We start from the raw sequence: 14,735 nt of genomic DNA, 5'->3' as shown, positions 1-14,735 counted from the left end.
TTCAAGGACTTTGGAGTCATGGAGACCTGGGTTTGAATTCTACTTCTCCAGTGTCCTAGCTGAGTGACCTTGGGCATGAACCCCATATATATAAAATGGAATTGATAGTGTTGCTGCGAGGATTAAATAAATAGGAGATGTGTGGACAGTGTGTGGCATTCAGTAAGAGCTCAACACAGCTGCCGTTGCTGTTAGTGTGCTGTGACAGAAGGGGTGGGGTCTGCTTCATAGTTTCAGGAAAGAATTGCACATTTGTGAACTGCAGTGCCCCACCATCCTGTTTCTGGGGCTGTCCATGCAATTTTTCTGGAGTCTTCAAAAATCTACTCTGATGATTTGGTTTGGTACAAGGTGGGGACTGCCCCACTCAATTCCCGTTCAAGTGATGGCTGGGCTGCCTCAGGCAAGGACAACCCTAAACTAATATCAGATAGAGCAAGCAGAAAGCTGTCAGATCAAGTGACAAGGCACAGAGAAGAAACATGCCCATGTTTAAATGTCAAGGGTCCCAGTAACAAATATATCTGATTTTATGCAATTATATGTTTTTCCCCCTAGGGCAGATAATGAAAACTGGAATGTTAAGGTTGGAAGTGACTTTATAGGTCATCTAAACCCACAGCTTCATTTACCCGATTATTTTCTTTCAGTGAATATTTTCTGGAGGTCCTAGTACGTCCCAGATGTGTGCTGGGTGCTAAGGGTAGTAGTGGTGAGGATAAGAGCCGTGTCCATTTTTGGAGTCTATAGGATTCATTTGAGAAAGCTATAGCCCAGACAGCCTAAGTAGCTTAGGGTGAAAGAAATGTTCATTTTCTTCCTATGTTTTTCTGTATTTTCTGCAGTAGACATGTATCACATTTAACTGTGTATATATATTGACTAGAGTCACATAGATAACAAGAGAAAGGCTTTATGTCAGTAAATAGGTTATTCCTGAGTCTGCTATATCCATATAAGTCATATTCTCAAAGCATGGTTCCTGCATCAGAATGTGCTATGAGCTTTACTGCATATACGGCTCCCATGCCCACCCCTCTCCTACAGGGTTCCATGCACTGGAAATGTGTTCAACAAGAGGATTGTGATACCCACTGAACTTTGAGAATGAATGCCTATTACAATGATTCCCATGTAGCAAAGAAAACAGCAACAATTAAAAAAAAAAACAACCCAGAAATTTAAATTAATGCACTAAGTTCATGAAAACAAACACATTAATCTTTTATTGGAATAAAGTCAACTCCTCCCTTTTTTCCTCCAGTGCCACAGCTAATTGCATCCATTATGTGTTTTTAACAGGTGCTATAAATCAGTGTGCCTGCGAGAGCAGGAGTGCAAGACAGAGAGAGTGGGGAGCGCAGTGGAGGGAGGAAGTGTTCTCCAGCTCCAAAATGGGATACAACAAACCAAGTGGCACATTTCCTTAGGGCAGCGATTTTCAACCCATGTGCCTGCAGCATCTGGTGTGCTGCAAGAATTTTTAAAACATGCAATACCTGACTATTTAGTCAGGGGCACTGACCTCTTTTCCCTTAGGTGGTGAAATTAAAAAATGACAACAGCCAACACAACAATAGCCATCCAGCGTGGATGAATCAAAATAACACCTATATATTTTTTTGTCAGATTGGCAAAAAATATATTTTTTTGGTGTGCTGCACAAGTTTGGTAATTAGTTTATGTGTGCCATGAGATGAAAAAGGTTGAAAATCACTGCCTTAGAGCAAGAAGCCCAAATCTTGGTTCTGAGGGCTTCTCCCTTCCCAAAGGCTAGTCCCCTTCATCCCCTTTCCCAACCGCCCTGCTCCCTCCTTGCCCCAGGTTGCATAACAGCCTTTTCCGGGCCCTACAAATCACAGCCCTGTCCCAGTTCTTGATTAGGCCCCCTTTACACTGCCCAGCCTCACAGCCCTCAGCATTTGTAACCTCTCTCTTTTCCAGGTTATCATCATCTGTCAGATCTGAAGTTAAACAACAAGAAACATGTCAGGTGAGCGGCTGGGAGAGACACTTGGCTGTTTATGAGAAATATTCCATTACAATCTGATACAAAATGTTAGGATGCATCTGCCAGCACCCAGCTCAGAAAGGTTCCTCTTCTCTGCAAGCAAGCTGATTAGTGTGTGGTTCCAACCGATGTTTACCCTCTCTGGCTCCGTGGCAAATGCCCTTGGAAAAACTTGGCTGGGTTGATGCCTGGTTGCCTGGTACATTCAGATTCATTCAATCAGGATACCCAGTTTGAGACATAATGGGCTTTGGCGAGCTCAATAGACTGATTGGTTTTTATACACATGCACAGAAAGATTTGATTTCCTCTGTGGAATTTATGGCCGGGGAGAAGAGGTAATTACATTAATTTCTGCTCTGGTTTCTAGGCTTTCCTTTTCTGTTCTCTCTTCTGCCACCTCTGTTTTTTGTGGGAGTTTTTTTATAGACTTTTTGGGAACCTTGCTTGCATGGATGAAAATGAATTTAATAATTGCCAGCAGTTGGTCTGCATCTGGGGCTGGGTTCCACTGTGACTTTCTTTCTTTGTTTTTTTGCTCCATGCTGTGGATGGTTTGGGGAAGCTAACTTCAACAGTCTTCCTTGTCTCCTGTGGGGAATGTGGGTGAGGTGACGCTGGTGTCCAGTGGCTAGGGAGTGATGTTCCCACCAGGAAGAGGTGGTCACGCCTAGGCCTTCTAGAGGGGAACCCACTCTGATATTTGATAATAAAGTAAACCAAAGCATATTTTCCCTTTCTCCAGTCACCATTCATGCCCCTCACCTTTCTTTTTTGATTTCGGTGTGTGTGTTTTTCCCCCCATCATTAACTTATCCTCTCATCTCTCCCCTCCAGAGCAAAATTCTGCTTCAGAAAGGGACCGGGAAGGCAGTAAGAGGCTGACACTGAGGAAGGTGCCCGAAAGAAGGTTGAGTTGACAATGGAAAGACCAAGATTCTGTGGGCCAAGTTTGCAGCGTCTCTGCTTCTCCTTTCCCAAGCCAACACCCTTTTAACCATCCCTGACTTTTTAAGGAAGCCCTTTCCTTGTTAAAGAGACAAAGAAGACCCCTGAGAGATTTAGAAATTTAATGGGGAAAAAAGCCAAAAACATGGAGCACTTAACTTTTCTCCCAAAGGACAGGGGAGCCTGCCAATTCCCCAGCAACCAGAGCTAAGCATTTTCACAGTGTCAACATTAAATCCCCTCTTTGTTTTTCTCTTTTAAAGTGTGTTTACAATTTACCATTATGGGAAAGATGACGGATGTAGCCTGGCCCCGTTTAAAATATTAAGCCTGATCATGATACAGTCTCTTACCCGCAGTCTCGGTTTCTGAATGCCTGTACACGGAGGGGAAGGGGTGAGGAGCCCAGAATAGTCACCTGTCAGTGTACCAGCACCGATCCATGCCCACACCTAGCGCCCAAACGCTTAGGCTCCTGTGGGCCGCCTGTCAGATAAGCCCAGATGTCCCAAGATTAATGCCTCCGCCTCCATATCTTGCTCCGCTCCTGTTACCAGTGCCAAGAAACTGCGGGTCCCATGGCCCAGGAGCAAGACCACTCCAGATGGGGAGGACTGAGGCCCAAGGCAAGAGGCACTCCCTTTCCTCCACCCCAGCCGTAAGTTTTAAGGGGGGTGGGCAGCGGGAAAGGGGCCCTGTCCCCTCCCCAGTTCTGACCCATTTTACCTAACACCAGTTCTTGGTCTCCCAGTACTGACTAGTTTGATCCAACTCTCGATCGAAATTTATTGCATCTCTTGGAACCAAATGCTACCGCCTACAGATCACTCCCAGCTGCAGTGGCTTAGCGGACGGAGGGGTTTGGGCAGCAGGCGGCAGGAGGGAGCGCAAGGACTGGGCTGAGCTGCCGCACTATCTCGGGTTCCCACCGCAGCCTCGGGTTCCCGCTCTGCCTCGGTTCCCGCTCTGCCTCTGGTTCCCGCTCTGCCTCGGTTCCCGCTCTGCCTCTGGTTCCCGCTCTGCCTCGGTTCCCGCTCTGCCTCGGTTCCCGCTCTGCCTCGGTTCCCGCTCTGCCTCGGGTCGCCACACTACCCTGCGGCCGTTCCTGCGCAGAGCCGCGCCCTGCGCTTCGCCTCGGCTGGAAAAGGAGCACAACAGTTTTGAGTGAATCCTCAAACCCTCTTCCCGAGATAGAGCTTAGGGGGTCGAGCCTGGAGCAGACGGCTTGCCCTGCTCCACGTCGGAACGCAGCCAGAGAAGTGCAAGATCCTTAGTTTAAAAAAAAAAAAAAGCGGAGAGATGAGGTTCAGCCCCGTATTTACCAGAGCTGGGCTATTCGGTGATTACTCGGGAAGGCCCCGTGCGTCCAGCTCTGCCTGGACTACAGGGCTCCGCAGCCGATGGGGCTTGTGGCGCGTCTTTGGGGACACGTCCTCAGCTGGGGTCAGATAACGGGAGGACCCAGGAGATAGGGGAGTCGGGTGACCCAGTCCCCTCCCACGTCCTTCGTGGAATTCAGACTGCACCAAGGAAGGGGGGGAAACATCCCTGACTTGGGAAGCGAGTCAGGCCGTGAAACTGACCTTCATGACACTGACCAGAGATAAACCTCGTGGCATAAAACAGCCCGGCACACAACTGATCAGTCGGTTAGGGCCCAGCGACAAGTGATCGGGGTGCGACCCAGCGCCACGGAACTAGCCAGCTGCAATGAACGAAAAAACCAGATATGCCTAAAACAGGCTCGTGCGCAAGAACGCCGTCCACTGACCACCTGAAACTGATCACGGGGAGGCTGGCCCGGCATGAAACTGTCGGGAAAGCAATGGGACTCAGTGCAAAGAGCCGGAATGAAATCCACCTGCCAGCTAGCAGGCACCTAAGCACCACCGGGGGTTACCGCAGGGAGGGCCGCGCCGCAGGGTGGCCCGGGGGGGGGGCGCGTCGCCCCGACTGGAGCTGCTGTGGGGACGCGGCGGGGGAGGGCGTGTCCAGCGCTTTTTGATTTACAACTGCCGCGCCCCAAGCGATCCCATAAATTTGGGGGCCGTTTTCACCAAAACTGTGAGTTACGATTTTTCAAATAAATACATTTTCCAATCAGACGGGGTTCTGTTTAGGTTGAACGTGTCCCGAAGCAGACATCTCTCCGCGGAAAATACACAGAGGAGGAAACGGAGCTGGGACAAAGCTCAGACGACATAAAAACTTGTGTAAACACGATGTCATTTACGGACTTCGGAAGAGAAGGGGAATGGGGGAGGAAGATGTTTAATTCTCCCTTGAATCCTCAGGTCCGGCCCCGAGGGAAGACACGGAAAATTTAATATTCTTTTTCCATAAGCTTGCTTTGTGTTACTCATTAGACGATGGGCTGCATTAGGTTTGCCTTAAATAGATCTTGTGCTTTTGTGACTGTTACAAACCTAAGAATGGATGGGGTTGCCCCCCCCCCCTCAGTTTTTCCTTAGGAAAGCGTGCAGGGCAGATAAACCAGAATAGGTTACTTTAGCAGTGGAGGGTCTTCGGTGTTTAGCTGTGTGCTCTGGTGCTCTGGGCCTGTGTTGCGCCACTTGCTAAACAAGCGGACTGGACTAGGTATGAGAGGCCCCTGTTGCACACAAGAGCACTCACACGTAATTCTGTGCACAACTGCAGGAAACTCAGCAACCCCGGGAGGTAAAAGGTAGGGAATGTCAGCTTGTGGCCTGGACCTTCTCTGGCAAGGTCACCCCTCATCCTAGGAAAGGAGGTACTAAGGGAAAGACAGAGGCTACCATCGAACCCAAATCTCCTGGAGAGGTCCGGGTGAGAGGCCTGGGCTCTAGCCTCACCCCTGCCTCTGCCACTTAATGGCTGTGTGCTCTTAGGGAAGCTCCTTCCCCTCTCTGGGCCAGTTTCCCTGTGGGTCCTAACCGGATCTCTCAGACTTGCTACTACTTTCCCACACTGGCCAAGGCAACCAGGCCTTTCTCCACGAGCTTCTAAGAGGAGACATTGAGCCACTTTTTCTCTCTTCCCTGCCATGACTGTTCTCCGGCCTTGGGAGCAGGTTGGGTCAGATTGGAAAGTCCTAGACACTCTTTAGATGCGGCAGAGAAATGTTTAAGGGATTTGCGCGCTCAAGCTGCGGGGTAAATGGCCCGCGGGCTGATTTATGGCGCGTTACTGCGCGACGCGATTCCCCAAGACAGCGAGAATATTTTACACGGCGCTAATATAAACAGGCGGCCGGCCGGGTCCTTTTTATGGAGTTCCTGTAATTACCCGCGCCCTGACAGGTCCTTGATTTACGGCCCTATTTAGATAAGGGGTTCGGTGCGGGGATTGCCGGTGGCGTCAAGGTCACAAGACGCGGCGGGAGAAGGGTTTGCGGTAGGCGCCGGGGCCAGGATCTCCGAGGCCTGCCAGTCCCCTGGGTGGGAGTGAGGGGAGAAGTAGTAGTGGCGCAAGGGCAGGAGATGGACCTCCAAGCCAAAGCCGAGGCCGCTGTCCCTCCAGAGGTCCGAGACTTGAGTAAAGACGGTCCACTCTTTCTACAATACTGGAGGAGGCAGTGCCCTCTTTTCCCCAACAACGACAACAACAACATCCCCACAGCGAATGAAATGGAGGTGGGTAGGATCTGGAATTGGAGTTCGGGTCTCTGGCAACATCTTTCCCACACCTGGCGGTGCCTGGTCTCCCCACCTCCAGCCTATGATTGTGGGGCTCCTAGGTCAGTGGGGAAACGGGAGGGCTCAGAGCGGTCAGATCAGAACAGAGTGCTGTGCCATCGCCACCCAGGGCGATGCAGTCCTGTGCAGTGGAACCCCTTTTCTTCCCCTGTGAAATTAATGTTCCTAAAAACTGCCCACTGTTCCTGTGCTACGAGGCTCACCTATATTATCTTCCTTGGTCTTAAACCAGCCCTCTGGACTGGTACTCCCCCCCCCCCCCCATTTACAGAGGAGAAAACAAGATCTGAGAGGAACAACAGTTCTTTCTTGGTTTCAACCCAGGTGGGCCTGGTTCCACCACCAGGCTTTCTTAAACACCCCTTTAACACAACTTTCAACCTCTCGGTGCTTAAGCTCTCTAAGTTCTTAAACAGGGCGAGAGTTCTTGCCGGACCTCACTAGCACAACTGAAAGAGGAAGCATACATTTAAATGCCCTGAGCAACAGTCGTCTAAAGGTGCTAACTAGGTGAGCATCCGGGAGGGGAGGCAGGGCAGGGGAGTATGAGACTGGCAGGCAGGAGCCCAGAGTCCCTGGTCCTTAGTCTGTAGATGTGGGTCCAGGGAGAGCAAAGCCCTCCCCTAAGCCAAGTGCTAGGTCCACCAGGGGAATTACAGACTAAGGATCCTACCCCCTTCTGAAAATAGAGAAACTGAGGCTCTGAGAGAGAAAGGAACACAGTGAGGTGACAGGCAGAGTTAGAACTTTCCCTCTCATCCTAAAGCAAAACTCCCGGCTCCTACCACCCACTCTCACACACACACCAGGTAACCACATCACCTGGGGCAGAGAGAATGAGGCCCCCACTGCCCCATTCCACTGTACCCCAAATACACCTGAGCCAGGCTGGAGTTAAAAGCACCTTGGGAGCTCCCAGAAGGCCGGGTCTGAAGCCTAGGCTCCTAGTGGTCTATGCAGGCGCCGGAGATCTCACTGGCATCCATCCTGCAGGAGACCGCCCAGCCTGGAGTCCCAGAGGGTTCCCTAGGGCTTCTCTCTCAGAGCAGGCGCCACTCATTCAAAGACTTCAAATCCTTCACAATCCTTGAGGGAAGGGGGTGGAGGGAGGAAGCAGCACTTTCGGGGGGGGTGGGGGGGGCAGGTGGCTGGGAGCACCCTGCTTTTTAACCACCCTCAGGGGGAGTGGGGTTGGGGAAGCAGGGCAATCTGGAGGCCCTCAAGGGGTCCGATGGAACTGGGACTCATCACCCAGTACTGATAATGTATTTTCCATCACACTAAACAGGCTGGATATTTGGGGGGTATATACCAGCCTGGGTGATGTGTAACCATGGGAAAATGATTGGGACACATGGGTGGGTGCTGGAGCATGAATTTGTATGTGGGTAATTGTGGGTACCTACGTGAGTGCCCCTCATTCATGTGGGTACTGTGATAATGTGCATACTATTATTCAACATTTCATCGATCTGTGAATGTGGTTATTATAGGTAAGACAGAATATATGTCAAATTGAGTGTTTGTGTGCCAGTGCGTAATGTGCAGACATCTATTTCTGAACACCTGTGCATATATAGTAGTAATCATGGCTATGTACTTGTGTGTGTTTGTGGGACTGAAGGCTTAGTTGTGACACCGAGAATACAGGACATGTATGATGTGGTTTTTGGACGTTTGTGCTTGAATACAATTGTGGAGACCTGTAAGGAAATCCAAACTAACTGGTTGTACCCATCGCACGACTGTGACCTAAGACGATGTGTAGAACCCTACTGTGGTGCGACATTTATGTAGAATGTGTGTGCCTCTACTGGAAGATAGTATCTTATGCATACTGCCTGCGGGCTTCAGAGTGGCTCAGCTGTCACCCATCTGCACTGGGAAGTGTGCCCTGCGGGTGGGTGACAGAGATAACGCGAATCTCTAGGAATGCATGAATGCTGAAATGCTGTCTTGTGTGGATGTACATGTGTTATCCCAAGAATACACATACTTTGGGGCATATGAATATATGGACTTTTGTGTATGCTGGTGAGTTTGTGCGACCTGCTGTGCATATGTGTGCATGTGTAATCTTGGGCTGGGTGTGCCACTCTGAGAGTTTGAAAGTGAAGATCCTGCCTGGATTAGGACAAACGCTCCGTGTTTTGAGGACTGAGGTCCTTCTCCACATAGTAATTTCTCTCCCTACCCGACACTCAGGAGAGCCTCCAGGCCAGGGAGGCGCGGGACCCTGCAGAGCGAGGTGGAACTGGGCGCTCGGCGCTCCCTCCCCTTGAACCTCCGGCTCTGCTGGGCCCAACCCCGGCACTGCTGGCGCCAGGCGCCCGGGGAGAGCGGCGGGTTTCCAGCGAGCCCCGGGCAGGAAACCAGGACTTCCCTCCCCCCACGCACCTCTGCGGCCCACAGCCCCCCGAACCCCCTGTGGGGAACTGGCCTGCCCAGGACTAGGCGTTTGTCTCTTCTCCTGCGGTGCCCCCGACCCACCCTTTCCATTTACTCCCTTGTTCAGGAGAGGAAATAACACAGTATTCACTGGCTGTGGGACCCAAGGAAAATCGTTCATCTCCGGGCCCCGCTTTCTCTGTACGAGAAAAAGGTTGGCCTTTCTCCCTCTGCCTTTGGACTAAGAGCGCCAGGCACATAGTAGGCATCAATATGAGACTGGGACAGGCAGGGAAAGGGCCTGGCCTGAGGGGAAATAGCGGAGGTCCGCGAAGCCAGGACGAGTAGTCTGCTCCATGGTGGGAGATGCCTCGCGGTGCGTTTTCTCGGAGAGGAGCGTTTCTACCACCTCGGGAGCCCGGCGGCTGGCGCCGAGGTCGTGGTCCCCTCCGTACGCATGTACCCCCGAACGCTGATTTCTCGCGGTGTGAGCTTGGCACCGGTGTCTTTTACAGAATCGAGCATTCCCAAGCAGCGATGACTCGGGGTCGTCCAACGCGAGCGACGCTCGGGGCCCACTGTCCGCGTCTCGCGGAGGGCCCTCGGGTCGGCCAGCCCGCTGCGGGCGCGACTTGGCCGGAGCCGGCGGGCGCACGGCCGCGTAACCGCTCCCGGCCCAGCAGGGTGGCGCCGACGACTGAGGGCTGGGGTGCTCGGGGAAGAGCCTCCGGGGCCTATCCTGCCTCCGGCAGCACCCTCTCATCTTCTGCCTCCGACGCCAAGAGGGAGCAATGGAGTTCGGAGCCGGGGACCGCTGGAATTCCTATTTTACATTCTGGAGGGTCTAGAACAAGAACCTTTCTTTCTCTGGCCCTCAGTTTCCCTGTGGGTGAAATCAAAGGGTGGGCTCTAGAAGGCCTTTTCGCTAGGTGACTCCAGATTTCTTTCCTCGGGTGTGGGGGGGAGGGTGGCAACCACCTTCCAGGCCTGTGCCTCAAGTACATCGCCCCCGCCTCCCCTCACCCCAGCTGGGAACCGGGAGGGGGAGGGGCGGGGGCGGGGCCGCTCCCGGTCCCCCGCAGGCAGCCTCGAGGCGAGTGGCGCAGGCTGAGCTTAAAAACAGGGACGGCCACCCCCCACCCCCCTGCTATTGGCTCCAGGGAGAGGTTGACATCAAAGCCGTGGCCTTATATAAGCCAGACCCTGCAGGGGAGGCCACAGAAGGGTTAAACAGGTCTCTCGACTTCGACATCTTCGGTATCGCCGAGAAAGACAGACGGACGGCAGAACGCGGCAGGCTGCGCGCCTCTTCTTTAGCCTTGTCCGGGGCTCTTCCGAACGCCGCGCCCACCGGAGCTGCCGCAGAGCCCAGGGGAGGGCCCCCGGTAGCCTCCGGAGTGCATGGGGCAGCACTAAGTGGGCTGGCGGTGCAGGCCGGGTGCCGCTCCAACATGAACCTCGTGGGCAGCTACGCGCACCATCACCACCACCACCACCCACACCCTGCGCACCCGGTGCTCCACGAGCCCTTCCTCTTCGGCCCGGCCTCGCGCTGTCACCAGGAGCGGCCCTACTTCCAGAGCTGGCTGCTGAGCCCCCCGGACGCGGCTCCGGACTTCCCCGCTGCCGGGCCACCGCCCCCAGCAGCCGCAGCCTCTGCCGCCTACGTTCCCGACAACGCGTCGGGCCAGAGCCCCGGGCCCCTGGAGGCCCTCAGCGGCCGCCTGGGCCGGCGGAAAGGCCCGGGACCCAAGAAGGAGCGGAAGCGCACGGAGAGCATTAACAGCGCGTTTGCGGAGCTGCGCGAGTGTATCCCTAACGTGCCGGCGGACACCAAGCTCTCCAAGATCAAGACACTGCGCCTGGCCACCAGCTACATCGCCTACCTGATGGACGTGCTGGCCAAGGACACACAGGCCGGAGACCCCGAGGCCTTCAAGGCCGAAATCAAGAAGGTAGATGGCGGTCGCGAGAGCAAGAGGAAAAGGGAGCTGGTAAGTTCGGGGGCCTGTAGGCTCCAGCCGAGGGCGCGAGCAGTGAGCACCGCAGGCGAGCGCGCAATTGAAGGAGTCTGCGTTGCCGTGTGCGAGATTTTGAGAGGCTGCGGGGGGTTCTGAGATGGTCGAATTGCGGGATTGTGTGCGTAAGGAAGAAAGATTAATATTTGAACTTAATTTGTAATGAAGGATATTGTTTGTAAGGCTGTGAATGAAGACAGAATCTTAATCTTTTCGTAGGGGGTCATGGAGTCCCTTTTAAGAATCTACTGGAAGCTTGAGATCCCGAGAAAATGCACACATCATATATTTCGCTTCCAATTTTGAGGGGTCCTTAGCCATCCTTGCGCTCTCCTGGAAGCCAGTTTAAGAATGCTGTAGGAGTTCATTACTTTAATGTGCCGGAGTGTGAATTTATGATTATGGACTTAGTTACTGTTTTCATAGGGCCTTTGCTGGAGAGGCTAGTCTACTTCCATCTTTGGACAGATAGGGAAACTGAGGCCCAGAGTGGGAGGGGATGTGAAGGCCACCTACTGAAGGAGCCAGAGGCACTGCTGGGGTAAAACAAGTTAGGTCTTCTACTCTCAGTCCAGAGAGCCACTTCCCAGGGGCTAGTTCCAAGGGCGACCTTGATGGTTTGGTGTGTCAACACCAACAAGCAAGAGTTCGAGTCTCACTAATTTCTTTTGGTTTTGGAGATCATAGTCTCTTCTCGATCCAGTGAGGGCGACACTTTCTGAAGCCCGGTTCTGCTGGCCCAGAGCTGTGGAACCTCAAAGGGCAGAAATTTCCAGGGTAGAGAACTAGTTTATCTAGGTTGGTATGCTCAGGTGTGCTGACCGTGAAAGCTGACTAGAGAGCCCCTGCCAGGTTTGATCTGACCCCCAAAGGCTGTAGAAAACTAGGGAAATCACACCTGGGGAGACTGGGAAAGACAGATATGCTTGGAGTCTAAACCACCGCCCTGGGCTAGAGGAGATGTAGGCCTGGTGACGCCTTGGTGGCAGTAGTTATTGGGCATATTCCCACCTTCTACACATCGCTGCCTCCTTCTAGTAGCACCGCTTAGTTTCTGATTGAGAGCAGGGGAGAGGGGGGTAGTAGGCCAGGCCGACTGCCCTTCCCCTAGCTGTCTGAAGCTTCCCAGCGCCGGTGGGTGGGGATCCAACCCAGTATCCAAACCCAGGCGCTAAACCAGGATGGAAATCTGTGGGATGCGTGGGGAAAGCGGGTCAGAGAGTGGGAAAACTGTTGGTTCCTACCCCTCCCATTCCAACCAGTCTCTCTTGGGTGCCATCACACCAAACGTAGGTGCATCAATTTCACTAGATGCAGAAAATTCTCATTATGGAACATCCAGCAGCTGCTCAGGCCATCCTGCCTCCCAGGAACTCGGCGCATAAAGGCAAATTTTATGAGCCTGTTTGCCTATTTCGCAAACAGAAATCTGCCACTTGTTTAAAGGGTCCCAGTTACTGCTCCCAACACCTTTTCCCTGACCCCACTCTACACTCAGGCGACTGGAGCAGAAAATTTTAAACCTGTCTCTCTCGCCTCTTTTCTTGTGTGTGTCCCTGGCAGCAGCAGCACGAAGGCTTTCCTCCTGCCCTGGGCCCCGGCGAGAAGAGGATTAAAGGGCGCACGGGCTGGCCACAGCAAGTCTGGGCGCTGGAATTAAACCAGTGAGCCCAGGCCGCCGAGGACCCGCCACCGCGGCCGGACCCTGGAGGCCTGGGAGGAGAGGAAGGCGCGGCGAGCGCCAGGCTCTGGGTGCCAGGGCTTATAGGGCGCGTCCTGCCGAGCCTCTGCTGCGCGCTGGCAGGTCGCCGGCTGCAACAACACACTTGGATCGCACGTGCAATGTCATTTGAAATTGTTTTAATACATTAAGAGAAAGAAATATATATATTCACCCCCAGAACCGAGAGGGCGGCTCTTGGTGGCATTATACAGGAGGGAGGGACTGCAGGACTCGAGCGGGCTAAGACGCACCCTCCCAACCCTTCTGGGGCGAATTTGGAACCCCCAGGGCTTTCCCCACTACGCTGTCTGGCTCTCTTTCTCCTCCCCTTTCTGCTTCCAATCAAAACCCTCCAGCGCTCAATTCCCTAATTAAAATGCAATAAGAGGAATCAATAGTTTACTGCCAAGAATGGAGAACCAGATTGGGAAGATGGAGGGCTGCCTTTTGTTACTGATCTTCCTTAAACAGTGGTGTTTTTATTTTATTATTTTATTTTTTGTCGCTGCACTTCCTACTTAGTTCCAAGGGAAACTTTTTTCCCTTCCTTCTTTCTTTTCTCCTTCCTTCCTCCTTCCTTCCTACCTTCCTTTCACCTTCCTTCTCTTTCTCTCCCCCCTTTCTTCCTTTCTTTGTAAATAAAAGCTTTTCCCCGTGTTGAAAAGTTTTTATGTATTTAAACTACCTACGGTGCCTGCTGCGCTCAGGTGTTTATTCCCCAACCCCGCCCTTTTTCTACCTCAATCTCTATGACCACTCACCGCCCCTCCCTTTGCCAAAGCAGTATCTATGCTCTTGACTAATAAAACATTTTCCAAAACCGGAGGAAGCCTGTGTGATGTCTTTGGTGGGTATCCCTGGCTTCACTGTTTCTGCTAGATGGAGAGCCTCCTGTTCCTTTCTTTCGATAAATCTGCCAAACCAAACTGCAAGTCAAGGGGAGGGGGCAGATCAAGGACTCACTACTGGAACGAACCACGACATTCTCTTGAGGACACTGCGGGACAGGATAACTTTAGTGAAGCCACAGAACGGAAAGCTAGGAGGGAATTAGACCCAGATTGTCTGGCTGGGATTTAGGTGGATCAGTCTTTGGGCTGGTCTAACACCGGGTTAGGATGCACTCCGGAGTCTGTAGAAAGCCTGCTGGGGTTATCGCGAAAGGGCGTCATCCCGAGGGCAGTGCGGCTGGGAAGAGAAGGATGTGCTCGAGAATACTGTGTCCACGCACATGAAATGATGAGCACATAGCTGTGCGGGAACTCACAGGGGCGGGAGCCTGTGCCACAGCCAGCCAGGGTCTGCTTAGCATAGCTCCCAGCATGCAGTAAGGACTCGACAGGTTGTAGCAGCTATTATTTTATACGTAAGTAAAATAAGCTTGTGAATGCTTATGGTTAAATTGAGACATTTAGGTTTCTCTCCAGCAACAAGGCGCTCAACAAATACTTGTTAGAACATATGGATTTGTGCAAAGGGGTGGGTGTATGTGCATGCTAATCCCGCCACTTGCACAGGAGAGCCATCTTTGCGCTCCCACGTGCGCCTGTGGTTGGGTGGGTGTGCGTGTGTGTGTGGGGGGGGGAGACTAAAAGCGGGTGCATTCGCCAAGTAGTGCCGCGTGCTACGCTAAACTGGGGCGGGCAAATGAAGGCGATTACGCGTCCCGATAATAGAGTACAACTAGTTTTGCTTGCATCTGTGAGCTAGGCACTAGGCTAAGTGCTTTTAAGCCTCTGAACTGCTCCCATGACCGCCCGAGGGTCGCCTGTCTGCAGCGCTTGTACAGGTCTCGGTGCTCCCTCCGCTCGCTCCCGGGGAGGCGCGAGAACACGCGTGCGGGTCCCTCGGCGCGTTCGAGCCTTCGAGTTCCACACCGGGAGCTGGAGGCCCTGGCCTGGGGCCGAGAAAGGAGACCCCCGGCAGCTCTGGGGCCGGGCGTATCCAGGCGCCTCGTCTTGGCATTGGGG

At 53.0% G+C, this 14,735-nt stretch overlaps 1 protein-coding gene across 3 annotated transcripts in view; it reads left to right on the top strand.

Annotated features, from left to right (window-relative positions):
* Positions 1-10,155: 10,155 nt before the first annotated feature.
* Positions 10,156-14,735, top strand: part of HAND1 (heart and neural crest derivatives expressed 1) — a 28,167-nt gene continuing 23,587 nt past the window's right edge. The window contains exons 1-2 of one of the 3 annotated variants that reach the window (XM_081134750.1): positions 10,156-11,018; positions 12,609-13,575. In XM_081134750.1, the coding sequence (XP_080990876.1) occupies positions 10,476-11,018; positions 12,609-12,710 (645 nt within the window). In that variant the 5' untranslated portion in view covers positions 10,156-10,475 and the 3' untranslated portion in view covers positions 12,711-13,575. Of the gene's footprint in view, positions 11,019-12,605; positions 13,576-14,735 lie in introns of those variants that run through there. The other 2 variants (XM_081134749.1, XM_081134751.1) reach the window with 2 other exon arrangements.

Source organism: Miniopterus schreibersii (assembly GCF_964146895.1).
Source record: "Miniopterus schreibersii genome assembly, chromosome: 4".
Taxonomy (NCBI): domain Eukaryota; kingdom Metazoa; phylum Chordata; class Mammalia; order Chiroptera; family Miniopteridae; genus Miniopterus; species Miniopterus schreibersii.
Note: the sequence above shows the minus strand (reverse complement) of the source record. Positions and strands in the feature narration are given on the sequence as shown.